General features: G+C 45.0%; 1 protein-coding gene across 3 annotated transcripts in view; it reads left to right on the top strand.

The window, feature by feature from the left end:
* The window catches only part of NADK (NAD kinase), a 408,294-nt gene that overhangs the window by 186,423 nt on the left and 194,364 nt on the right, over positions 1-27,507 (top strand). For 2 of the 3 annotated variants that reach the window (XM_086921524.1, XM_086921526.1), the window contains exon 3: positions 22,701-22,884. In XM_086921524.1, the coding sequence (XP_086777650.1) occupies positions 22,701-22,884 (184 nt within the window). Of the gene's footprint in view, positions 1-2,007; positions 2,775-22,700; positions 22,885-27,507 lie in introns of those variants that run through there. The other variant, XM_086921525.1, reaches the window with a different exon arrangement.

The raw sequence follows: 27,507 nt of genomic DNA, 5'->3' as shown, positions 1-27,507 counted from the left end.
ACTGTCAACGGGCCCTGCATGTTGTCTGCTATCGTTCCTAGCAGAAATGTGCAGGCATGGAGGAGGCTTTCTTATTTTAATTTCCATTTGACCCAAATCAAAGGCCGAAGTGAGTGGGCCATTAGGCCAGTTTTGGTTTGAGTGTCCTGGCTGGGAGCTAGCTGGAGCCTCATAACTAAGTGCAATGGAGGGAACAAAGGCTCACAGCTTATCACTTCAAAGATACCTACAAGAGGCATGCTTTTAACTTTGTTTCATTCCCTTTATATAAGAGATGTGCATACACTTTAAGAATGTTAGATGTGTTGGTCTGTCCCAGTAGTTGCACAAATAACAATTTAAATAGCACTATTTTGCTTTATTTCTTTTATAGCGCTACTCATCCCAGTGCAGGGTTTCAGAGCACTTTATATCACACGTAAACATTATACATTGAAAGTAAATCATGTGTGTAAATCAATGTACAAAAATGTGTTACATAAGACTGTAAAGGTTAGATGGTGTAGGAGCTACGTCCTTCATAGCTCACTGTGCTATATTAGAAGGATTACAGTTTTAAGAACTGTAACAAAACGATCATTCTCTCAAAATCAGTAATCTACTTACCTAGCTACATAAAATAAAAATCTGTTGTCTGCATGTTACATGATATGCTTTGTAGGAGACATATTTACCCTCTATGCCACTTTGATTCAGAGCCACCGAAACAAGAAAGACTGTCACCCACGCACTTGTCACTAGCCGACTGGACTATGGAAACACCCTCTACGCCGGAACCACAGCCAAATTACAGAAAAAACTCCAACGCATCCAAAACGCATCAGCCAGACTCATATTGGACATCCCTCGTCAAGCTCACATTACCGGTCACCTGAAAGACCTCCACTGGCTTCCCGTCAACAAGAGAATAACGTTCCGTCTCCTCACCCACGCACACGAGGCCCTCTACAACCTAGGACCCGAATGCCTCAACACACGACTGTCCTTCTACACACCCACCCGCCAACTACGATCCTCCAATCAAGCCCTCGCCGCAGTTCCGCGTATCCAAAGATCCACCATGGGAGGAAGATCCTTCTCCTACTTAGCGGCCAAAACCTGGAATTCTATCCCCGCTCACCTCCGCCTTACTCAGAACCACATTTCCTTCAGAAAACAACTTAAAACCTGGCTATTCGATAAATAATGCACACCTTCCCCCAAGCGCCTTGAGACCCTCTGGGTGAGTAGTGCTCTATACAAATTCCTGAACTTGAACTTGAACTTGACTAGACAAAACACAGATCTCCCCAGCAAATGCGTTCACCTCCAGAGTTATCTTTCCATTATTATTATTTCCTCAGATTTACTGGTCACACAAAGATCTCTGCAGCAGGGGCCTTAACCCCATAATATATTTTAAAATGCAGTCTCTGCAACCAGTTAAGCAGGGCATATTCACTGCCATATTTTTCCTTGCTGACAATTTCTTTGTGTCTGAGTTTAAAAAAAAAAGATTACAAGTTGAGGCCCAGATTATGTGTTGGGGTTGCGTCACTTTATTAACACAACCCTGACGCATACTCAGTTGTTAAAACACAATGCACTAAAATATACTCATGATAGAACTGCTAAACATATGTCTGAGGTATTAAGCTCCGATGTTATTTCGTGTGATGTCACTTCCTGTGATGCCAATTGCGATGTCACGCACCATGATGCCACGTGCATACGCCTAACTTAGTTAGTTCCCCTGACCCCCACCCACACCCCCACTTCGTTTTTTTTAGGGCTTGTGCCCTGCAGTTGGTGTAGTCAATGTTTGTTATTGGCGATTCCCACACAGCTGAGCCTTGTGCTTCCGCTGGTTGGGGTAATTGAGGGCTCTTTTTTTTTTTTATTGTTTCAAAACACTAATTGAGGGCTCTTGCAACATCACGAGGAAGCGGTGACCCTCTTCCCTGCAGACTTGGGAGGTGTTACACCATCAAGAAACCGGTTCTATTCAGATTTTAAGCAAAGCTGAGCATAGAAAAGCGGAGACTCTATAAAGTTGCTTTATTAGTTGGTGCTCTCAGAAGAACGCGCATCATCACCGTCGCATCTGGACTTGTTTGAGGCTCGCCACCGTGGTAGTGTTAAACGTAACTTGCCGCTTAAGGAGAGAGGGAGAGAGAGCGCTTTACGCCACCTCCTCCGTTTGCTTGCTTAAACTTAAGACCCCTGTTACAGAGAGCATCATACCGGCGCTCACACTTTCTCCATATCTTTGCATCTCCAGTTCTTTCTTTCCCCTTCTTTGAAGAATCTTGCAGTGAGACAAAGCCCAGCGGTGCTGTGCGCCCGTCCGGTTGAAGGAAGCTCGGTGGACGGCTCACACCCCGGCGGGGTCTGTCGCAGCAGGTTGCTTCTCCCGGCTGCTCTCTAGGTGGCGGTGTTTGTAGAGCAGCAGAACTTCCTTGAAGGAATCGTTCTGCTGTTTCGCAGTTGTGTTGCAATTGAACTGGTGTTTCTGCAGCTCACCCAGGAACTGCCCTCCGCCCCTTGACCCCCGGCCATCGCTCTGTAACCTGTAACAACCTGCCGCGCTCCGAAGGCGCTGTATTCTGATAGAGCGCTTGACGGTGGTGGGTGACGCCGCCCGTGACCGACACCCCGGATGCTTCTCTGTGTTCTAGCTTGCCTGTTGCACGTGAAGGTGTCCAGCCTGCCTTGTGACAGCTAACCACCGACTGACTGCCTCGCCTCGCTCCATCGCCTCCAGTTCCCAGGAATGTGGGGACAAAGTTTACACGGTGAGTCAGCTCTCGTCTTCACCCGGGATGCGGTGCATGGGTCGTCGCTTGGTCATCTTTGAAAGCAGTGGGTGGGATACTTGTTACGAATCTGGCGAAGGAAGGGAGCATGTCTGACTTCAAAGGAGGGTTGAGGGCTGTGCGGGAGTGGGGGGGGTGTTCTCTCCATCCATCCATCCCTGCCTCGAACATTTTGATAAAATGGGGTGAATTTGTACATTTTAGAGCATTATTTTCAATTACATTTGTTCAAAAGCTCTGCCAGGGCACTCCTTACATATTGAAGTACTTTCATGGTGTGCCAAGCCAATGCAGCCCAGCTCATCAGGCAGGTGTTGGCACTGTTTTTCTCAGACGGTGTCCTCTGTACTTCAGTGATTACCCCCATTATGCTGGGGCCAACATCTTGTCACGGGTTCCTCCATAGGCTCTGGTTGCCCCTCCTATTCTAAACATTACTTAGACTATGCTAGTGCTGATTTTTTAAACCCCTTTATTTTGAGTTTTTTCAAACACAGTACATCAGTTATTTGAGTGTGATGTACATAGATACCACAGTGGGTTTAACTTGAGAAGGCGTTTATCCAGCCATCCATTTCCTCAGGATCGCCTCCAGGGTACAACACAGTATCCACTGATCGCATGCTTCTCTTTTTACTGGCGTAAGTATGGTTCTCTCCCTCCATCTAATCCGTGCTATCTCCCACATGTTCCTTTGAGCTGTCTGCCATCTGTTGGCTCTGTCGTCATCTTGGTTTAGAAGTTTTTCAGTTTTCACATGTATTTTGCCAGGTCCCTTCTACTAAGTTTCATATGTTTCTCCTCTGCTAGCGCCCACTCCTGGACATCACTCTGCCAGAGCTTTATCTTGGGTGCCCTGTGACTCATCTACGTGATGGTGATTCTACGTCTGGCCCAAACCAATGGCAATTGTAAAAATGTATATGCCGTTTTGTGGCCCTTCGACCTTTTGATGTTGACCAGCAGGCAGCTCTGAGGAGTGTGGTCTAATCTAAGGTGTGTGGTCCGCATTAAGTCCACTGCCATTTGAGCCCAATAGCACTACACCACCTGGTAGTTCCATGCCAAATGCAGAAAGACTGCCCGCTAACACTACAACGTGGGCAACTGTCCAGTCGGGGACATGCGATGAAGGTCTTTATGAGTTCAATAGGCCCTGTGCTGGAAAATCGTGATGTACCAGCTTAAAGCCGGTGTTACAAGAGACACTACGTGTTATGTCACAGACACGCGTCGAGTCCCCATCATCCAGCAGGGTTTCTATTTTAGAATCCCAGGCCATTCGCGCCCCGAATGGGGGACCCGCCACGTCAGCTCGCATAGCTTTAAATAACAATGTGATTAGATACTTGCCAGTAGGATCCCTAGCGTATGAGTAGGTTTTGGTGCAGTAGGTAAGAGGGCCAGGTCAACTTGGCAATTTTACTGGTCTGGCGTAATGCAAGCAGTGCCCTGGCACAGCTTTAATTCTTCGCAAGCCTCTTCAAAGGTTATGAAGGTCTCTCTGGGGTATAAATCCCTGAGGTAGGGTGCACCCGCCCTCCTGTCATCCTTGGAAGTACAAATTGTCCATCATTTCTCTAATTGGCTTCGGTATCCAAACGGGGAGTTCAGTGGAATGGGAACCAGTTTCAGTACTGTCTTAACAAAACGTTGCCATATTATTGCTGGCTGTTGGACTATGAATGGGATTAGCTTCCGAGATACACACACCCTCCATTATTAATTTGGCAGTCAACCAGATTCCACCATCCCTGTCAGTAGTTTCTTTTCCCAATTGTCTCCCGCATCCAGCCTACGAGCCGAATGTTGTAGGTGTGAAGCACAGTGATACAGGTCCAATCACGGCACCTCAATTCCCCCATCTTTGTGTAGTCCGGACAATGTAGCCAGAACCACCCTAGTGTGCCTGCCTGCCCATAGCAAGGAGACAAGGATTGAGTCCAGTTGTCTGAACACCTTCTTTGGTAGGGGGCATAGCGATTCCTGCAGGTCATATAAGCATCACAGTAATTGCACCATTTTGGAGATGGGTAATCTACCCATTAAGGAGAGGGCCAGTTTGTTCCAGAAGGACACCAACTTCTTTGGCGTATGCAGCACCCTGTCTGTGTTAAGGTGTAGTTGCTGTGTTCTGGTGTGTGCCACCCTGATCCCCAGGTATCTAAATTGTGCCACATCCCAGCGCAAGTCGATGGCTGGGAGAGAGTCACCAGTGTGCCAACCAGGGATGTGAGGGGAAACGGCAGTGATTTGGAGCGGTTGATCCGGATACTGCAGTGGTCTCCAAACTCATCTAATAGGCGCACCATTATCGCTAATGTGACTCTGGGTTGAGGGGTATAAAATAAAAGTGTTGTCCGCGTCTAGCGATAAAATGTGTTGGACGTCTCCCAGACACATACATACCCCAGTAGCATAGCTCCCTACGTACCCATACGCTAGCATTGTGAGTGGTCTATACATACATATCTCTCCTTCCCTTATGTTTGGTAGTAGTATCCCTACTTCGCGTGAAAGCAAGAAAACAATCCAGGAGTCCCTGCTTGATCGTTGCTGAAAACGCTTGATAAAATTCAGGTGGGAAGCCATCCCCACCTGGTACCTTAGCCTGTGAGAGCATATTCAATGCTGACATAAGCTCCTTGAGTTCTGTGGGGGTATCCAGGGCATCGGCTGCTGATATAACAAGCCTTGGGATGTCTAGGCTCTCCAGGAATTGCGTGTATCAGTTTGGGTCTATGTCTCTGGTGTAAACTCGTTGTATGTGCTCCCGGAACGCATCCATTATACCCGCTCTAGAGGTGATGCTGTTACCCTCTGGTGTTTTATAGATATGTTGTGAGTGGTGGCATATGCTTCCTTCGAAGAATCCATGGCTACTAGCCTATGTGACTTGTTGCCTGCTCTGTGCAGCCTCTGTCTAAATTGTTCCAACATGTACTGGTCTAATCTGTCCCAGATGTCCTCTATGTGCCTGCACATTGTTTGTTGCCTCTTACGTGACTGTGGTTGGGCCATGTCCCCCGCCTGTGTCAAAGCTAGTGTATTTTCCTCCCTACTTCACTCCCCCTGCAGGTGTCGATGCACCCCGCAGGTTAGTCCCAGGCAGGTACCCCTCGGCACTGCTTTGAAGATTTCCCAGTCTGTGGCCGTACAGGCCATAGAACCCCAGTTAGCCTCCATGTAGTATGTCAGTGACTGCAAGACACCTCCCGCCCAACTGGATCTCCTAGGATGTCCACCCGCATCCTCCAGGACCCCTCACCTCATTCAGAGCCGCCCCAGTATAATGCGGAGCTGACTGGGAAGTGAGCTGATAGGAAACATTCTAGGTGTGTCACCTCAGTGTCATCTATTCATGGGAATCCAGCCACCAGTATCCTAGCTAACCTGCTGGAGGTGTAATGTGTTGTAGAATGACATGTGCATACCCGTTGGATAGGATGGCCCACTTGCCAGACATTCTTCAGGCCCACACTCTTTGTTATCCCACTGAGGGTTGCAGCCATGAGCTTTTTTGTGTCTGATTGGGGGAGTTCTATATAAATTGGGGTGTAGGGCACAATTGAAGTCTCCCAGCCATACCAGGGACGAGTCAACATCTTGCATTATCAGGGCCTGCATGTTCTGAAAGAAGGTGGGATTGTCAGTATTCCTGGCGTAAGTGTTCAGCATGCTTAAATCCTGTCCATCCAGGGTCCCCTATGTAACAAGACATACCACCCTTCCACATCGGCCTCCAATTGTCCAGATTAGAAGGGCCCTGCTAAATGTAAAAAAGGATGAGTGGAATATCTGTCCCCCCCCCCATTTCTTAACTAGTCATGTGGCGCCTGCGTCGTCCAGGTGAGTTTCCTGCAGGCATGCTTTGTGTTTTAATGCTGTTTCAAGAAGGTGAGCACCCTATACCTCTTAATGTATGTTCCTAATCCCCTGATATTCCAGGTAAGGACTCTGATGTCACCCCCCCCATCATCCTCTTGGACTTACGGAGTGTGCCTCCCTTCTTTTGTTCCATCAACCCTTCCAACTGCTGTTCAACTATTAACACAAATAAACAAAACAGACTGAACCAACCAAACACTCCCCACCCACCCACCGATGGGCAAACATAGTGCAACTGTTTGACTCTCTCTGCCCATCCAGTGCTTGTACCAGGACATGTACTTCATCTTAGCCAGTCCAACACACTCCCGCATACAATATACCTGCTTCATTCCAATCGCAACTGGTCTCGCTCAGCATGTTCATGTGCTCCATTTGGGAATCTCTAACCACATGTTCAAGTCCTATCCATATTAACGTTGTCCGGCAGACCAGACTACCGCCATATAATGCTGCAGATACGCCAGTATTATCTTTGCTTCCCTCCCAGGCACTCATCTAACCAGCCCCCGAAACAGCAGTCCTCTCCAGTCCCCACCTCCGGGGTGACCAGGGTATCTGGTACAAAATCCAATATGTGGCTCGGGCCCCCAGTCTTAGTTCCATCCATGAGCAGTTGCATGTCAGTGTCTGGTTCCATATCTTGTGTTTTTGAGGTGCTTAGCTGCATGGTTCCATCTCACTGATTGTCACTTTCCGGGGACCCATTGGGAGGAATTTATGGACCTCCCTCGCTGACTGGTGATGGTGGTGGGGGGGGGGGGGCATGGGGGTGGGATCCCCTGTTCTGTTGTTGGCTGCTGCCCGGTCTGGCACAGCTGTCTTGACCCAGAGTTCCAGCCTTTTCCACACCTCTTCAGGATGATAAAAAGAAATGTGCCTTCCCTTGGAAAATTAATTTCAGTCTCACCGGGTAAAGGATTTGCATTGCTCCTGTGCTTGTTTTGTATAGTTCGGGTGGATGGCGGTTTTGATGTTACTGACGAGGGGGACGGCATGCACTCGGTTATCTCGTATGCAGTCCCTATCGCGGTATTTAAGGATTTTTGCTGTGATGGCCCTGGGGGAGGGGCCCCCCGGATAGTGAGGAGGGGGGGGGGGGTGTACCAGCGCTCTATGCACTCTTTTCATTATGAAAAACTCGGACACGCCTTGTGGTTTGAGCGCAGTCTTCCAAGCAAAGAGAATACCTCTGATTAGACCTATATTACTTTATCACAGGAATCTATCAAAAGTATTGTGAAACTGGATGCTATAGAAAAAGAGAAAGGACTGTGATTACTTCAAAACATTATTTTATTATTTTTCTTTTCTGTTTTTGTTTTATCAGTTTAACTGTTTATACATAAATACAGATTATTTTGTGACACGAAAACATATTCATAAATAACAAGCATTCAAAATAAAGTGGAGATTTCATAAAGTGCAATTGAAGCAAAACACCCCTAACAAATCATCTTCTCCTATTATCATTCATTTTATCATGCATACCTCTACATTCACTACCTTTTCTAAAAAGACAAATATAGACAGATAGACAAAACCTTACATAAGACTAACCCAAAATATATTAGGTAGACCACTATAGATGTGAAGAAGAGAGGTCCTTCCACTTAGTCATAAACTGATCTTTACACTGTTTTCCAATCTGTGATACATGTCCAGGTCTTTGGTGTGTACGGCAGTCTTCCCCATTCCTCGAGGAACTTTTCATCAGACTCCCACTGCCCTTTCAAGGAACCCCGAGACTCTGATATTGTTACGTTGGGAGCATCAATCTGCATCCTTGGTGCAACATTCTAAATTCTCAGTGACTGAAGTCATCTGGGCCATCTGTCGCATGAGGATCGCAACTTCACCCTGCAGCTCAGCAATGTTACCTTCAGCGGTCGTGACTTTATTCTCAACTTTCCTCAAGTCCTTTCGTAGGAAATTAACATCAATAGATACTGTCTCTATTTTGTGTTTGAGCGCAGTCTGGGATCCCTGGATAGCTGCCAACATTTCAGCTCTGGAAGTATTGATGTCTGCTTCTGGCAAGCCCCTGCTTCATCTATCCCCCTCTGCCCCGCCCGTCACGTTATTCTCTGGGTGGGCTGATGCGGGTAGTATCTTGTGCGATGGTATTTATTGTTTTCAAGCACGTTGATTGCTCCTTACCCATGGTGTGCTCCAGAGGACGGTAGTTCACTATCCCAGTCTGTCAATGGCTTGTGTCACCAAGGCCTCCAGGGTTTCCAAGCATGACCTGCTGGCACTGGTGCCCCTGATTCCTTGGTCAGCTGTGTTAGCTCGCCGGAAGTCACTCAAGCCGCCAAGGTCAATCTTGTGAGGGGTATGATTCTCAGTCCCAGTGGCGTGAGGCTTCTCAGTCAGGAGGTGTGTTCCGCTGCTCTGCACCACGCTGAGCTATACTTGTTCCCAGATGTCCCAGTCACAAGCAATCAAGTTTCTTGTCAATAAATCAGGTTTCTTGTAAAGCGTGACTACTCACCCGTTAGGGTCTCAAGGTGCTGAGTGGGGAGAGGGTGGGTGGAACTGCTGTTCAGCCGAAGAGCCATGTCTTGAGGTCCTTCCTGAATTGTGGCAGTAACTGGTAACAGGTATTGCATGAACTGTAGAGGCAAGGAGTTCCAGCTCATCGCAGTGATGTAGGAGAAGGATCTTTCTCCAGCCATTGTATTGCGGACCCGTGGTATGATGGCCAGGGCCAGTTAGGTGGAGAGGAAATGTCTGGTGGGAGTGTAGAAGGAGAGGCGGTGGTTAAGGTATGCAGGTCCTGTGTTGTGGAGGGCTTTGAAGGCCTGCATGAGGAGCTTGAAGGGAATTCTTTTGTTGATAGGTAGCCAGTGAAGGTTTCTCAAGTGGCCGGTAATGTAGCTGTGGCGTGGGATGTTCCGGATCAGTCTAGCGGAGGCGTTCTGGATGTTGTGCAGTTAATTTAGGAGTTTTTGGGAGGTGCTGCGTAAAGTGTGTTGCCATAGTCGAGACTGCTGCTGACGAGCGCATGGGCGACCGTTTTCCTGGAGTTGGTAGGGATCCACATGAAGATCTTACGAAGCAGGCAAAGTGTGTGGCAGCAGGAGGACAAGAAGGCGGTTCATTGAGAGCGAGGAGTCCAGGATGATGCTGGGGTTTCGTGTGTGGTCCGTGGGTGTGGGGGGTTCCGAGCACTGCGGACCACCAGGGGTCTTCCCAGGCGTAGAAGTTGGAACCCAAGATGAGGACTTCAGTCTTGTCTGAGTTGAGCTTGAGGCAGCTGTCCTTCATCCAAGTCGCAACTACCTTCATCCCGTTGTGGAAGATGCTCTTGGCTGCTGTGGGTTTGTCTGTGAGGAAGAGATTCAGCTGGGTGTTGTTAACGTAGGAGACAATGTTGAGTCTGTGGCTTCTGACAATGGCTGCAAGCAGGGAAATGTAGATGTTGAAGAGGGTGGGGCTCAGGGAGGATCCCTGAGACACTCCATAACTGATCTCTGTGGGTTCTGAGTTAAACAGTGGAAGTTTGACTCTGTGTGTTTAGCCAGTGAGGAAGAAGCGGATCCATTCAAGGGCTTTGTCGCTGATGCTGCTGTCGTGGATTCTTATGCAGAGAGTGTGGTAGGAGATGGTGATGAAGGCTGCTGAGAGGCCCAGGAGGATGAGGGCAGCAGTCTCGCCTCAGTCGAGTAGGGTGCGGATGTCGTCTGTAGCTACGAGGAGAGCGGTCTCGGTGCTGTGGTTGCTTCTGGAGCTCCTTTGGGAGGGGTCCAGGATGTGGTTCGTTTTGATGATCTTAGAGAGTTGGGTGTTGATGGCTTTCTCAATGACTTTGGCTGGGAAGTGCAGCAGAGAGATGGGTCCCTCCAATTGTCTATACACCACTAATACTGTGGCGACTGATGTTGTATACCGAGTGGCTGATCTGGGTTGATCAGAGTTGCGTTGCACCAGCGGTCACCGTTACTGGGCTCTCATGCACTGGTAGGAACAACCGCCCACAGGTGCGTTCTTTAGGGGATTTGTTGAGTGATAGGGATACAGCACAGTAGAGATCCCCAGTACGGTCTCCTTGGCTTATTACCCACCGCAGCAGGGCTGTTGGAGGTTTATCGTTAGGCGAGCAGGCATCCACTCCACCGCTGACCCAATGCAGACCGGCCCCCAGAAGTACATTGTAATGGGCCAGGACAGACTGGGCCCAGAATCGCCGCCCGAAGGCTGGGTGTACCATCACACAGGTCCACACAGGTCTAGGCCCAATATGTTCAATGCAGCGGACTAACAAGAGTTCACAGGTCTGGTCGTCGGCAGACTGACAGGGCGCCGCAGGCAGTGAACTCTATTCGCCCCAGGCTGGGGAGGTTGTCATGGGTCTATGTGTTCCCCCCAAGTGCTGCACTGCCTACTCCTTGGAGCACTCTTACCTGGTAGAGTCATCAGGCATTTAGGGGCAGTAGAAACAGATGCACCCCTCCACAGTCGTCCCCACAGCGCTGCCGGATTCCCCTCAGCCCTCTGGCTGTAAATGCATCAGCCCATTGCTGCTAGCAGCTGCTTTTCTTTGTAGGCTGTCACATGGCTTGAACCAGGCCCTGGCTATGCCCCCGACGCGATGTCCACTGCTTGTCTTGTTTCAGTGCGAGGGACTCCGTTTAACCCCTTCGATGCTCATGACGAGCTCAGCTCGTCATGAGGTACACCTCTCGTGTGCTCATGACGAGCTGAGCTCGTCATGTAAAAGGGGATTCTGTAAATATCAGCACAGGAGGGGATCTGCTTAGCACCCAAGTTGTTAAGGCCGGCATTATATGCTGCTGCAACTATTAGAGATGCATGGTAATTCAGAGGGTCGATATTCTGAGCAACTAAGCAGGATTGATCAAGATCTTTGAGCTGGCTAGCTGGGAGCTCTGGAGCTCACATCCTGTCAGCCATGTTTCCAGGCCACGCTCCATAGAGCTGAATCTTTCCAATGATTGCATTCACATACCATGGGCTACTCACATGTCAAAAATTACCCCTAGTATGGTAGTGCAACATTCATAGTTTCCTGACACCCTCCCTCCTGTCTATTAAGCTATGATTCTCTTCTCTAATGCCAAGAATTGCCTCTGCTGTGCCAGCCCCAATATTTTGTCCGATATGGAAAGTAATACCTACAGTGTGCCAGAATCAGCATTTTCGTATAGGTGTCTGTAAGAAAATAATCGTTTGGGTGGTCACCCCACTCTTTTTGCTGGATTTTATTTCTGGTGTATAGACTCTTAACACTAAGTGTTGTCGTCTGATCCCAGTATATGAGCTCTGACTCCTAATAATATGTAGAGTAGGCTAATCCCTGATTGGCATATTTAATTTAGCTAGTATATGGTAGTCTGTGTAGCCAGGACCAGGAAGTTAGATGTCATTAGTTGACTGTAAAACCTATTGTCCCATTTAGTAATCAGGCAAAGCATGTCTCCAGGCCTGCCCTTGCTGCCTGAATGGACAGTTTTAAAAATGCAAATTCGGCCTGGCAAAATAAGCCTTTCTTTTAATATGGATAAGTCACTCTCACCTTAGGCTCTAAATGTCCATAGGGCAGAGTGCATGGTATTTAAAAGTAGGATATGTGTACTTCGAGTTTACATGTCCTGTCAGTAAAAAACCTCAAGTCAATTTTTCCGGTGGCAAGGCAGGCTTTCTCATAGAAAGGACTGGGTTACATTATAACATCTTACAATGCATAACTTCAGTTTGGGGATAGTTAGGACAGTGATTTAAGATCTTAAATTAGTGGTAATTTGGTAATTTAAAATTCAATTCAATGGTCAAGTCCTCACTATTTTGAAAATGTAACTTTTAGACAGTTGGTATTGTCCTGCCTTGAGCCTACAGTAGCCTTCGCTGAGTTAAAACTCATCTATTACCTGCCATTCTGCGCTCCTCCTAGCAAGGAATTGAAAATGGCTTCCAGGAAAGGGAACAAAAGGGCCTTGGCTGGGAATATGTGTGACCATCTTGTGACAGGATGGCCACCCTAGGGTGTGGGGTGTACCTTCCAAATGTACAAAGTTCAAAGGGGTAGCCCCTGTCTCGGGTAGATGTAGCACTGAAATTGGCCAAGTAGCTAGAGTGTAACCAGTCCCAGTAAGGGGGGTGGAGGTGCCGGAGTAAACGTGTTTCAGAACTGGTTTGCGGGAGAATTCTCTAAATTCTCTAGACAAACCTCAGGTGTGTGCCCAGAGATCACAAGAGAAGAAGGTTTCTGCCACATTGATTTTAGATAAAAAGGGAGACTCTGGGATAGCTTACAGGAAACCACTCAGGATGTGCTGTAAACGTGGCTAGGGGCACCTCTGGGAACTTTAACCACATTGATTGAAGAGTGGCCACACCCACCCACAGGCAGGCATGGGCATAACAATGACACGCTCAGTACCCACTTCCGCGCACCTCTGGACCTGTGGGAGACAGAAAAAGGACTGAAAAAGGACTGCATCTGCTGTTGAACATGTGGAGAGCAATCCCACTTACTCTTGGAAACTTTTTTTGAACTTTCGGACTGCCAGTTGGACTCAACCTGTTGGTTTACCCTGCTGAAAGGATCGTGACTTCCAGAAGAGTTTCTGATCACCTGCGTGGAGGATTTCACTGGTACCAACGCCAAGTATCTCCATGACGACTATCCTGGTCGGCACTTCAGACTTTGCCTACTTTCCTGACGTCGAGAGCCTCAAACTTCCTACTGGAGCCGATGCTGCCGCGGAGGCCCTCGCTTTAGCCAGCTACAGTTGAGAAGCCCCTCTTTGTATCCAGTTGGCATTCCAACCTGCTGGCAACCTCGTAGATGAGGGCTTTTCTCTAGAAAAGATAAACCTTCCACCAGAACTAACCTGGCCCCTGTATTCGATCTGTGCTCCATTGCAGCCAGCCTTTATTTTTTACTTTGACCTGGTCTAGCGTGACCAGAACATCTAAAATGTTCGAAAAATCATAGCTCTGGTTCCCTACCTCAGATTTGTCATTTTGGTGTCCATTCAGTCGTTGAAAGCTTTACTATTTACAAATTAGATTACACATTTCTCCTAAGTTAAGCCTGCCTGCTCTGCGCTACATCTACACCGGGTTGAACTCCAATCTAAATTATTGAGAACTACCTAGACCTGGAAAGGAATAGTGACATTATTGCTTGAAGAGGACTACCATCCACTTTTTCTCTGTGACCATTTTGAAAAGAATTTACTTCAGTTTGCCAGTGCTTGCATTTTTCTGAGTCCCTTTAATGCCAAAAATTACATCCAGTATGCGAACACCAGCATTGTGCTGTTAGCTTCCCATGTGCCAAGAATTCATTTCTAGTGAGCCAGTGTCTTCTTTTTGCATAGGTGAACTTTAAGCCATTTATTATGTCCCCTAAAGCAGCATTTTACCGAGAGTGCTTCTGTGAGCAATCAATTACCTCCAGCATGCCAGGACCAGAGAAAAAAGAACACACACAAATACACTTAAATTCACTCCCCCAACCATGCTTCCTCACTCCCACTTTCTCACATTCTCTCATTCATTCACTCTCACTTACTCATACTCCTTTGCACTCTTGCCCTGTCGCATTCGCACAATCTCACTCACATTTGTACTTATTCTTTGACATTCTCACTCAGTCACACTTCCTGTCACTCACTCACTTATTTTCACTAACACCCATTCACTTTCAATCACACACACTTGCCTATGTTCATTGGCGTTCACTTTCTGAATATTACTAACCTCCTACTTCCTCACATTCATTCTCCCTCGCATTCTTACATTCACTTGCCCTGAGCCTCGCAACACTATTCACTCTTGGTTAGTCTCAAATTCTCCATCACATAGGGTCATTTTACTTATGCAACATATACAGACGCCCTCGCTTTAAAAAAAACACTTTTGTTTACAAACACTGACCCCAAATACCTAAACAACATTTGAGAGACTTTTCTTCAATGCACTTTCCACTGCCTATGTTGGTCTTCTTCAGTTGCTGGTGCTGAATAGACCCTTGTAGCAGACACACATCTCCCTTATGCCACAGACACTGAACGAGGAAAGTAAGAACAAGCTCTAGATTTCAGCCTCTTGCTTTTTCGCCTTACACTCTTCATCTCGACACAGAGTGGGGTGGGTCAAAGCGAGATGGGAAAGGGTAAGGCGACAGCCTGCTTTTTTTTTGTAAACACATTTTATTGAAGAGCTCTCCTGCATCAGCTTAGTACATAATCATAAGGCAATTTGTTTAATTTGACATTAGTTTTCTCATATTCTTTTCCTTTGCCCCAGAGATAGTCGACAGGTTTGTTCAAGCAACAATATATTGACAGCAATAACTAAACCCCTCCCCCCCACCCCCGAGTCACCCTGTTAGTAAGTCTCTCGTGCAGTGCTGGGTCAAGTGTATTATCAGTTCTCTAGTTACGTGTGCAGGGTAGGGTGATATCAGTGACTCATGACGTTCGCATTCTAGTGGTTGGCAATTTTGCACATGCTATTTGTTGTTGACATGTTTATGTCTGGAGCGTTCGTTTTTATTCTGCTTCTCTCTCGTCGTCTGGGGCTCTTGTTCTAGATATTCTAGGGCGTGTACCAGAGTCTCCCAGGCTCTAGCTATCTCTGTGTGCCTTAACCCTCTTTTGACTTCCTGCATCAGTACTTGGAATTGACACCCCGCCCACTTCAGGAGTTCCTCACGCCAGGCTTTTATCCTAGGGCCTCCTCTCGCCTTCCAGTTCTTGGTTATATCCCGTTTAGCCAAAATATATGCTATGTCTTGAAATCTGCTGATGACCTTAGTTTTAGTCTCGTGGGAAAACCAGCTTAGTAGGCAGCTGGCCGGAGTGCATGTCAGTTCTATATATATGACCTAGCTCACTGTTTGCACTACTTGTGTCCAGAATTCCTGCAGCTGGGGACAATCCCAGAACATAAGCAGTATGTGGGCCTGGAGCGCGTCACATCGTGGGCAGGCCGCATCCACCACCTCAAAATATGCGTTCGGGGGGTACCAATTTGAAGCGTTGATTTCTGGAGAATTTTGGTGTCCCGGCCAGTATGTTATCCAAGTCCTTGGTCGGTATGGGTATGCCCAAGTCTCCCTTCCACTGGAGACAAAGTTTCTCCAGTGGCCGGCGACAGCCTGCTTTTATTGTAGCCTCTGTCAGTAACGGAACCCCTAAATCGCTCAGGCCTGTCTTACACTTGACTCTATAGAGTGTCACAAATGGGGAGGCACCTAGGCGTGTCTGGCCCCTGAATCCATGGCAGGGACTTTACTAGGCCTGGACTGTCTGTCTGAGTGCTGGTGCTGGCACCTCTGTGTCTGAGTCAGCTATCAGACACATTTACTGCCTCAGACTACAACAGTGGATTGCATTTTTTGTTAAAAACGGACAGTACACAAAGGGGCTGTGTTGGACTCTCATAAGGACGAGCTGCCACTGTCTCTGCCTCACTTCTTGCCTTTTTTACACAGTCATATTAACATGTACTACCATTACAGAACTCCATGGCGTTCATGTTATCAGCCTATAAAGGGAAAGGATGAGTGGGCTCCATCGATGCATCTGGCGATTTGTCGAATTAGCAGATACATTAACCCTGGAGTTACAAGTTATATCCATTTGCCTAGGGCACTGCCTTAGTCCTGCCTAAGTTTAAAACTTAGTGTTTTTTGGGAACTGTAGTCTTGGTTTAAAATGAACTGAAGTATCGACTTATAGCGATTTTTAGACCAAAAGCCACACACCAGCCGTTTGGAGTCTATTGGCCATACTACACCCTTGGTGCTATCTCACTAGTTTAACTTGATAACTAGTCCTCTTTGTTGGCTGTGTTTTTCCGGGATGTTTGTTTATTTCTTTTCATTAGGTCCCAAGGCTTGTATTACAGTCTGACTGATAGATTTCCTCCCGCAGTGGTGATTGTGGCAATGAAGCTTTAGATTCTCTGGTTGACTTATGAGGCGCGGTTTTGTAACTTGTTGATCTGTTTCCTGTTGAATAGTTTCACACGTATATTATAACGATTGTGGCAATATTGGTATGCTTTGTATGAGCAGCCTTCATGACCATTTTAGCCACTGCTTGGTAGTTTGTAGATAGGGTTATAGCACTAAATACTATTTTATTTCTATTTTTCAAGAAGTCGAGACTAGTGCTTTGAAAACCAGTCTTCAGCCACTCTTTAATGTTCTTGCCATTTCCAGGAACATCATTCTGCAAAATGTAACACATTTTTGGCAAGATGCAATTTTTGCTGATTTCACATTTTTTTCGTACAAATCATATAGAGAAATTGAACACATTTATCAAAGCTTTTGTACACTTAAACTCAAGGTGGGTTTGCAAAAAATTCTATTTGCACGTGCATAGCCCAAATTCTGGCTTAAACGGTCTGGGTTGGAGGAATTTTACCCAAGCAATAGTGTTTGCAAACAGAAATTGTACACGTATGGGTGAGATCTCTGCGGTCACAAATTTAAGGATAAGATTTGCTTTGCAGGTGTTTCAGGGTGGTCTTAGTTTTGAAACTCCCTCAATCTAGTAAATTTGCGAGTATCCACAAACCCCCTGGAGGTCGTTTACTGTCTTGGAAAACATTTTAAACTTAGGGTCGTATGTATCAGAAGGGTTTACTCATTCTCTGTCTTCTGGGAAAGTGTTTGTGCATCTGAGTTTTGTCTTATGCTTTGGTGTGTTGTTTTATCAGGGTAGAAATGAGGGTTCAACAACCCCATATTAAACATGAGCGCAGAAGAGACCGTCCTATGTGAAAAGTGATGTATGTGGAGCATCCCAAAAAATGTACGAATCCACATTAATGGCGCATTTCTGCACGTCAACATTTCCACCAGATGGAAATTCTGCATGCGCATGTTAAGTCTGTGTGCTCTATAAATGTATGACTAGTGCTGATTTCCAGGACAATTCCTAGAATTGTTTATGAACCCCATAAAAGTCTGACATTTGCCCTGAACACAGGAGTAATGTGCAACTTTCAGAATTTTTTCCCTATGGTCTTTTTGAATCTGCTGTGTGAATTCAAATTAGGGAGCTGTGATCACGTAATAGTCTGACAAGGATATAAACGGGTTACATGTTGTACTCTGCATTCTACAAGCAAATTTGACATTGTCTCCGTTATTGTAAGGAAAATGTATTGAAATGAACACCCACTATAATTGTAATGTGAAGTCTCATTCCAAATCGTAGCCTCCGTCAGCCTTTTCACAAAGTGTTGGCTAGGTACTTGCGGAAGTTGCATCATGCTTTTACTGACTTACTTCCTCTTTTTGGTTTCTGGAATACCACACCTTGCTCAGAATGTCCTAATCACTATTTACGTGATTGCGTCATTAGATGATAAACGTTTCTCACAGTTTTTCAAGTGTCACTCCTATTTGTTCTCGTTTGGACTTAACAGTGCGGTCTAGTGGCAGGCACTGGGAGTAAGTAGGCCTGGGTTGTAGCATGCACCAGCTAATCTCTTCCTTCCCAGCCTTCAGCCTCTTAAGTCACTACTGAGTTGGGAGTTCAGTGGCAGACGGCTGCCAAAGTCTGTTTTTGATTCTTTAAAAATCTCTGGTACGAAGGAATTTCCCCTTCGTGCACTTAATTCAATATTTTATGTAACTGAGTAAACCATTGCATAGTTGACCATGGATGCCTTTGAAATCTGTTATCCATCTCCTCTCATTCTTTTGCTCGTTGTACCAGGCTTTTTTTGTCGTCTTCTTTTGTCGCCTTCATTAGTAATTGTAGTTCTTAATTTTATTTGTTAATCTTTTTATTTTTATATAACTAGCGTTCCACTTCCAGCTCTTTTCTTCTTCCAAATTCTATTGCACATACAAGCTAAGAATGGCTGCTGTGGTAGAGGCACGTTTTCCACGTAATGTCTGCACCTTTTTTCCTGCTTTATATAAGGAAAGGCCCCAGTGCACCACGGTTGTCAAGAAATTACGGGTATTCCCTACAGGCATATTACCTTAAGGGGAGTGATATGTTACCTTATGAGCAGCTTAACGGGAGGAATGAGGGTGGGTAATGGACTTACGTCAGCATTTCGTTTTTCTGTCATCCAGAATTGGCATTTAATGGTGAGTCCAGTATGGCATATGCACCAGTGACACCTAGTGGTCGCCCAACTCTTAACACTTTAGTGTACCACTGCTACAGTAGTGGTGACATTTGCTATAAGTACTGTTTTGTTGCCTTGGACTGGTTGGGCATTGAAGTCAACCTAGTCCATGTCATTAGAAAGACTGCGTTGCAGGCAATGTTACCTCTTATTTTTTTGCGTCTGTGTGCGGCAATGAAGGGTCTCTGTGCACAACAGCCACGGTTATGGGGAGAGGATGCGGTCCGCCGGCTAGATTGCCGACTTTGGTGCTGGAAACCAGGGTTCGAGCCTCGGGGTCGCGACCACATCCTGTGATTCTGGGCAAATCACTTAATCTCCCCGTGCCTGAATGTGCCCTTGTGTAACGTAACCGGTGCTCATGTAAAGCGCTCCAATACCCTCGGGTCGAGTTCGCGCTATATAAATAATTAAAAAAAGAAAATATGTGCGCCGTAGGCATGCGACAACTCACTACGCAAGCAATACAATGCGATAGCCATCAAAGTCAATAGGTTCTGCCACTTCAAATCGAATGCAAAAGGTGCATTTTGACACACACTTATTTGCATGTAATTAACATATTTAAGTCAGACGTATTATAGACTAACATGATCATACATTTGACATGATAACATTTACTCCACTTGCACCTCCATTACACTGGCACAGAAATGACAGAACTCAAATGTTTATACCATTAAGTACATTCATTTTGACTAGTATGGGAGAGCATTCCCAAGAGCTCTCCAGTTTTCCCATGCCAGGCATTAGTAGCTGATCTAGTCATGTTTGTTTCTTGCCATTGCATGACATGCATTATTCCACCACATTATACCAACAAGACTACAAACGCTAGAATGCAAAGTGAAAAGAAGGTTTGGGTGAGTTTGCCATGCCTGAGCTAGCTATGGCCAGACATCGAACAGCAACAGATATTTGCCTCTGGTGCCTGGGTCCTAAACATAACTCGAGTCATGTGAGAAGTGCATTTTAATGCACGCCATGGCCATGAAGGAGTAGAAGGCACAGCTCTCCATGGCATGAGCGTAGGATGACCACCGGGTGTTCACTGCTAGAGGCCAATCCATGATACCTGAACATCAACCTCATTCTCAAAGTCGATGCGCTCTGCTGGCTGTTAGGCGATGTCCAACTTATTCTTTTGAACATTCCCTTTGTTTTTGGCAAGATGGCTGACATGCCTTGTAGCGGGGTCATGCATTGGCTTGCTCATTGGGCTTGCCTTCCGCTGCTCTTCGGTTCCACAGAAAATACTGTAAGTTCAGGGATTAGTCCACAGCTATATCCTTTTGGCTGTGCCATCCCTCATGACCTGTACAATAGCAGTCCAACCAGTTCTTTCCACAATACAGGGAACATGGCAGTTCCAAGGGTGGCATGGACAGCAGCAAAGGCCCCTCCTCTCCAGTACCTCAAAACCACTTTAGATTGTCCTTGAGGGAACACATGGCCTGTTGTGGGGAGGGTGACCTTTCACTTATATCACGAACTGTCCATTACTACCGACCAATGATGCCAAGCAAGGATTATCGTTCTATGACCTATCCCATTATGCGTTTCCTCCATCCCTCAGAGGACCATGCTTTCAGACTCTCTATCACAATGTTTTTTATTTTCCTTTGGCACTGCCAACACTTCATAGGGGTAGGAAAGTCACTGGAGGCTCGAGCCAGATGCCTGGCTGTAGCTCACCTTGAGGTCCTCTTAGAACCTAAAGACCAAAACAAACTGAACTTTCATTTGGCTTCTTCCTGCCACCCATACTCTGAGCTTGTGTGCTAATAATTGAAGACAAACATTAAACCTTGATGTAAAACAGGAGCGAGGATAAAATACCAATCTCATGCTGCAATTGCACAATGAGAGGATCTTGGAATATGTAAGTTGAGGGTGTCTGCTATACAAAAATTATCTTGTGTTTGATTTAACAGACAATAATGTTGCTCCAACCCATAAGAATATATAGAGTGTCATGTCATGAGGCATTTGTTTCTAAGTTCATATTTAAAAACTGTCAGTTTAATTAATTGCTTTTCAATGCAGTGAAATATTCTGAGGTACTAAAGTGAAACACTTCCATATGTTAAGGTTTACATGATATTTAAAGCATAATTTACATGCCACACATTATCAGCATTTGGCTCATGCACAGGCGCTTAGAGCCAAGCCAGAAACTTTCCTTGGACTGCCCCGCTAAATTGTTTACCCTCCTACCTCTAAAACTACTCTGTCAATATCTCGACAACTGTGTGTCTCCTGCCAACACCCCTCTTCCTACATTCTCCTCCTTTGTCCCTGTACTTCAACTGCTGTGTACAGGAAATCTGTGGACTTCAAATGGCTATATCAGTGGGAGGAATCCGAAAACGTTCAGCAGCAAACAAGAGATCATAGTGCTCACACTGCCCTACAGTGCCCAGTCTGACACACCATGGGCAGCCCACAGAATACACCAAAAACGTGGCGTTCAGATTAATTATCGGCTAATCCAATAGCTACCTGCGCCTCGACTCCCTGACTTCATCCACAAATCTCCAAACCCATCACATATTGATCTTTCAGGTACCCGGCTGCCACCCTCTTTCCTAGGGAAATTATCCACCCAAGCAGCCTTGAGAAGGCGCCTCGAGGGACACCCAACTGTTCCCCCTATACTGTGAAAAATAAGATGCGTCCTTTCTCCCTCCAACAGAGAGCAGCTGTTTATTCTGTGGCCTTTTTAGTGCTACATACATGGAAACAGTATAGCACAATGTGAACCAATCACTGTGATGCCATGTCAATGGCAGTTTGTGCGCTATGCAAATGCCAATACAAATACAAAAGTTACATAAGGGCACAGAGCGAAGGCACCGGCTCGTCATACAAGTTGTCAGACAGAGGGGCAGAGTTTTCACTGTAGTTCGCATTTATTTGTTTTACCACCGACTGTATTGTGTTTTGAGAAGTCTCCTATGCAAAGTGTCATTGGCTGTAACAGCTCAGATTGTATGTTGATGTTTTTGAGATGATGTCTATCATTTTCTTTCATGCCCTTTGTGAAGCGCTCAAGAGCCCCCTGTGCTCACATTGCTACACAAATGAAGCACAATAGATACATAGCATATGTTATGTCCTGCAGCCCTCAGCAAAGCATTGGGGCAGCGATTCCTAGGTTATTAGCACTTCTACATCACCTGAATTCATACATGCATGTAGCTCAAAAAGAAACCTAGATTTAAATAAATGCATAAAAAGCTAATTAAAAAAAAATATGACTTACAAACACATAAAACAATGGAAACACCCAAATAAACACCTAATAAGTACGAATAATAAGCTATCATATTGTAGGAAAAGTAAGTCGCCCATACTCCGACCAGCGAGCGCCTTTGCTCTCTGTCTGCTCCATTTAAGACTTTGCTCTCATCCTCTTGGTGTTCATTTCATTTTCTTGTTTACAATAACATAATAAAACCGCAGCATATAAGTTTGCTTGGTTATTTGTATTTCAGAAGAACGCTGTTAGGTGCAGCTCTTAACATCAAAGGCATGAAAATGCCCTTGAGTGCCCCCACACTTCTCTAAAACCAGACACGGAGCGAGTGTGAGTGCCAGCACACACCAAGAGAAACTTTCAAGTTCCTCATTTAAAAAAAGCAGTTTACAAAGTTACTCTTTGTGCATGTTCAGCATCAGAACTCCAAAGGAGAACCTGCGGCTTTTAAAAGGAAAGGTGCACGCGCTGGCGTGCACCCTATAGGGAACATAGGTTGCAGGTATCACGTTTCTTAAATTCCAAGGATAGTGCTTTTAGTTTGGAATGCAAGTTTTACATCTTCTTGTGATCATGGAGTCCGACATCGTGCTAATTTCATTTTTCTTTCTTTCCCTGGCCAGGTGAAGTGACATCCCTTGAGGGGTTCTTTGCCTCCACGATGGAGAGAAGCAAGGAACCTCCGGCCTTCTGTTGCACAGCATGCAATAGTGATGATATTCTAAGCCAGGGTACCGCCAGTGGTGTCCGTTCCGTGTCTCGGAGCCTCTCTGCTTGTCCGCCCCCTGGAAGCTCCAAAGATTTCAGGTAAGGCAATGAGATATTGGTTATTGAGGTGCATAACTTTTCAATGCAAAATCCTTTTGGGATGTTCGGATGGTAAGCCTTGGAGTTGGTGCCCCAGAAGTGGAGGCTTTTTTGAAATGTTAACTTCTCTTCTACCCCTCGCTAACTGGTTCCAGCAGGCACCTAACTCTGTGAAAGACCCCTTAGTAGAAAGCTAGGATAGATTCACAAAGGCGTTCTCCATGTTTTCCTTGCACCCTTGTGGAGGATGTATGACGGAACCATGCATGCCCTTCACACACATTAGTTTACCACGTGGCTGTTGCCACACACATGCTTTTACCATTCAAGTCTATCCCACGTATATGGCTTTACCATACGTACCTTCACAATAAAAATGTAAGAATATCGCAGGTATGTGAAAACCTATATATATATATATATATATATATATATATATATATATATATATATATATATATTACCTACTGGCGGTCGCCAGTAGGTATATATAGTTAGGATTTTTTCCCTGTGGGATTTCTGAAAATTCTATGTCTAATAACTTTGGCGTTTGTGGACGGAATCGGCTGAAATTTTCAGGAAAATGGCACATTTTGTTTCTGAGCAGCTCCTGGAAATTTGGGGGGGGTTTGTCAAGGGGGGGCCGAGAAAAAAGGGGGGTCCCAAAACACGTTTTTCCCATGTTAATTTCCATAGGGCGGTTGGACTCACTTTTAGCCCGAACGGCTGAATGGATTTCCACGAAACTTGGCAAAATTGTAGGGACTGTTAGCCCGATGTGCCTTTGCTAGGTCTCAATATATGTGCTTCAGTGGATTTTGAGAAATTAACGTTTAAATCAAGATATATATCTGTAACAGCGCTCCGGGCAGCGATCCGGTTAGCGAACTTTTCGCGTATCGGAACTTTGCGATGCGAAGCTGATTGGCCCTCCGGTGTCTGTCAACATTCTAAACAGTCCGGAGCGGCCGCCATCTTGTCTCTCGGTAGGATCGAGAGACAAGAGGAGGCCAAAACAAAGGGGGAAATGAAGGAAAGGGGGCAAGGTAGACCCCTTCTGACCCCCTAGGATTGATGAGGGGGATATTATAGAGCCACGCGGGGCCCCAAAAAAAAAAAAAAAAAATCTGATTTTTTCGCCGTAGAGACGCGTCTTGGTAAGCGAACCGGGCAGCTAACCGGGCAGCTAACCGGGAAGCTAACCGGCAGTGTAACGGGAGTCTGAGGAGTAGCTGATTGGCTGTCAACATTGTAAACAGTCCGGAGCGGCCGCCATCTTGTCTCTCGGTAGGATCAAGAGACAAGAGGAGACCAAAACAAAGGGGGAAATGAAGGAAAGAGGGCAAGGTAGACACCTTCTGACCCCATAAGATTGATGAGGGGGATATTATAAAACCACGCGGGGCCCAAAAAAAAAAAATCCTGAGGAGTAGCTGATTGGCTGTCAACATTGTAAACAGTCCAGAGCGGCCGCCATCTTGTCTCTCGGTAGGATCGAGAGACAAGAGGTGGAAAAAACAAAAGGTGTAAATGAATGAAAGGGGTAAGGCAGACCCCTCCTGAACCCCTAGGATTAATGAGGGGGTTATTAAAGTTCCCTGCGGGGCAAAAGAAAAAAAAAATTGCGATTTTTCGCGGTAAAAGTGCTTCCTGGTACGTTAACCGGGCAGCTAACCGGCAGCGTAACGGGAGTCCGACATATTGTGTTTTTTGAACGTTTGTGATATGTGCACGTGTGGATTTTGTCTAATTAAGGTTAAAAAAATATATATATATATCTTTAAGCGTGTTCTGGCGCGCTTACGTTTTGGGTTTGGTTTGCGCTGCAGAGACGATACGTCACGGTTATGCGATGCATCATGAGGCGTCTCACGGGCTACGTGATACGTCACTTAATAAAGAATATATTTTACAGCTATAGATATTAGCTTTTAAAAAACCAATGAAATTCACAGAAAAAACCATAGGTTATAGACCATATATAGTTAGGAATTTGCATTTACAAAACCTTGAAAATTCACTGAAAAAACCATAGGTTATAGACCATATATAGTTGGGGATTAGCATTTAAAAAACCTTATTTTATTTGCACAAAACCATTGAAATTCCATATATAGTTAGTTGCACTAACTATATATCGCGGACCCGCAATCCACTGCTAATGATGTCACATATTACATCATTCATGACATGGTCAGTGACATCACTGATGACATCACTGATGACATCTCAAATGACATCACTGATGACATCACTGATGACATCTCAAATGACATCACTGACATCTCATTTGACATTACTGATTACATCACTGATGATATCATTTATGTGATAATACATCTTCAGACTCTAATATAACCTTAGATACACTCAGTGTAAACAGGCACTCACAGACTGTCACACATCCATGGAGTTACTCACACACCTAGTCAGTCATGCAAAGAATCAATCACATCTCCATTTCCTCAACTATACAGTTATACACACCTTACTTATTCAAACATATAGTAACACATATTTACTCTCTTATACAATCCTTGATACAAGTTCACAATGATTCATACAGCCACTCACACATTCACTGGCTCTTATGTTCAGTTATTTATATATGTCAACTCTCACATGGAGTGTGTTTTACATATGTACTTACTTTGACATGTAGCACTGAGATATCCATTCACTCACCAATATACTCATGCACACAGTCAACTGTCCATACAGCTGTTTCTACATGCACTTTTGAACCCATACACCTAGGGAATCAACTGCTCACACATCTATGCACAGAGTTATACACCTCCCAGCCACCCACACACATACTCAGTCTCCCATACAAATACTTGGGCAACCATTCAATAACCCATATAGTTACTGATATAGCTACTGATTTAAACATGCAGCAGTTTACAGAACAACATAAATAATGATTGCCAAATTAAGACACTTTAATCACTAACCCATACACTCAGTGAGACACATTTAATCATTCTCTCATACAGTCAGTCATGCACCTACTAAATCCTTCATCCAGACACTTATACATCCACTCATTCTTCAATATGTAAGACATATTTTAACTTTACAGAAACATACAGTCACTGGGTGTTGTCATCAGTGATGTCATCAGTGATGTCATCAGTGATGTCATTTGAGATGTCATCAGTGATGTCATCAGTGATGTCACTGACCATGTCATGAATGATGTAATATGTGACATCATTAGCAGTGGATTGCGGGTCCGCGATATATAGTTAGTGCAACTAACTATATATGGAATTTCAATGGTTTTGTGCAAATAAAATAAGGTTTTTTAAATGCTAATCCCTAACTATATATGGTCTATAACCTATGGTTTTTTCAGTGAATTTTCAAGGTTTTGTAAATGCAAATTCCTAACTATATATGGTCTTTAACCTATGGTTTTTTCTGTGAATATATATATATATATATTTATATGAAAAAAGCAGTCCCTGCTCCGTCAATGGTCGGCGGAGCACAACAGGTTTAGACCTCCAATGGCCCCACAGAATGCAGCGAAAATCAGGCCAACAAACCAATCAAGCCTCAAGTGAGTTGCAGAATGGCGATTTATTCAATGAGAGATTTATATATATGTATATATATATATATATACACTGTAAAAACCAAAGGTTACAGGGACATTATAGTTGGGCTCAGATTTCACTTGCAGAAAACCATAGAAATTCAACAGTGCTAGTTAACGTACGCCCCCTTAATGCACTGCTTATGGTGTCACATATTACATCACTCATTACATGGTCAGTGACATCACTAATGACATCTCAAATGACTACTGGGAATCTTCTGTCCTGAAGCAGTTACCAGTCCCTTGCCTTGTAAACTGTTTGTCAGTAGCAGATACGAGCAATTACATATTTATTTACTTAATTGTGGCCCGTAATAATCCTTGACTTTTCCTTATTCATTCATCTGCTGAAGCTAAAGTTTATGAATAGAAACTAGAAATTGTAAACTATGAGAATTGCTCTGTACAAACTCCCTTTAAAAAAATCGATGCTCTGCATACATGTTAAACAATCGTCTTACTCCACCACCATTGAGAACAGGTAGCCCTTTCTCACCGTATCATATATCCATTACTGGATTTTTTTGATAAAGGTTGCATGATCATATCTATGGTCAGATATACTTTTATGTAAAGATATATAAAGAGAAAAGAGTTGTAAAGTGAGTGCCCAAGCAACTGATAGCCTGCAGTCTGAATCAAGGGCCTTTGAAATTAAAACACTTATGAAAGTAAGTCCAATATTGCTCTGAGCAAAGTCAAAACTCACTTTGTGTATTTTTTAAAGAATGAATAACAATGGGTCTTGCAGACAACTGAGCATTTGTGTGGCATGTCTAGAGTTGTTATTATAAATAAGTGTTGCAAGTAGCAATTGATGTGCTTGCTCCTCTCTGGGTGATACCTAAGACAAGTCCCCGGTCAGTAAGCACCAACAGTAACTGATACACAATTCCAAAGGTATCCCTTGTTCAGCCACCCAAACTTGTGAAAATGATTGAATGGCCCACAGGACAGTGTAATCATCAAACCTCAGAGGCTATTCGGTTTTGTGATGGGTGTCAAGAATATTCCTC

Source organism: Lissotriton vulgaris, chromosome 5, assembly GCF_964263255.1.
Source record: "Lissotriton vulgaris chromosome 5, aLisVul1.2, whole genome shotgun sequence".
Lineage (NCBI taxonomy): Eukaryota > Metazoa > Chordata > Amphibia > Caudata > Salamandridae > Lissotriton > Lissotriton vulgaris.
Note: the sequence above shows the minus strand (reverse complement) of the source record. Positions and strands in the feature narration are given on the sequence as shown.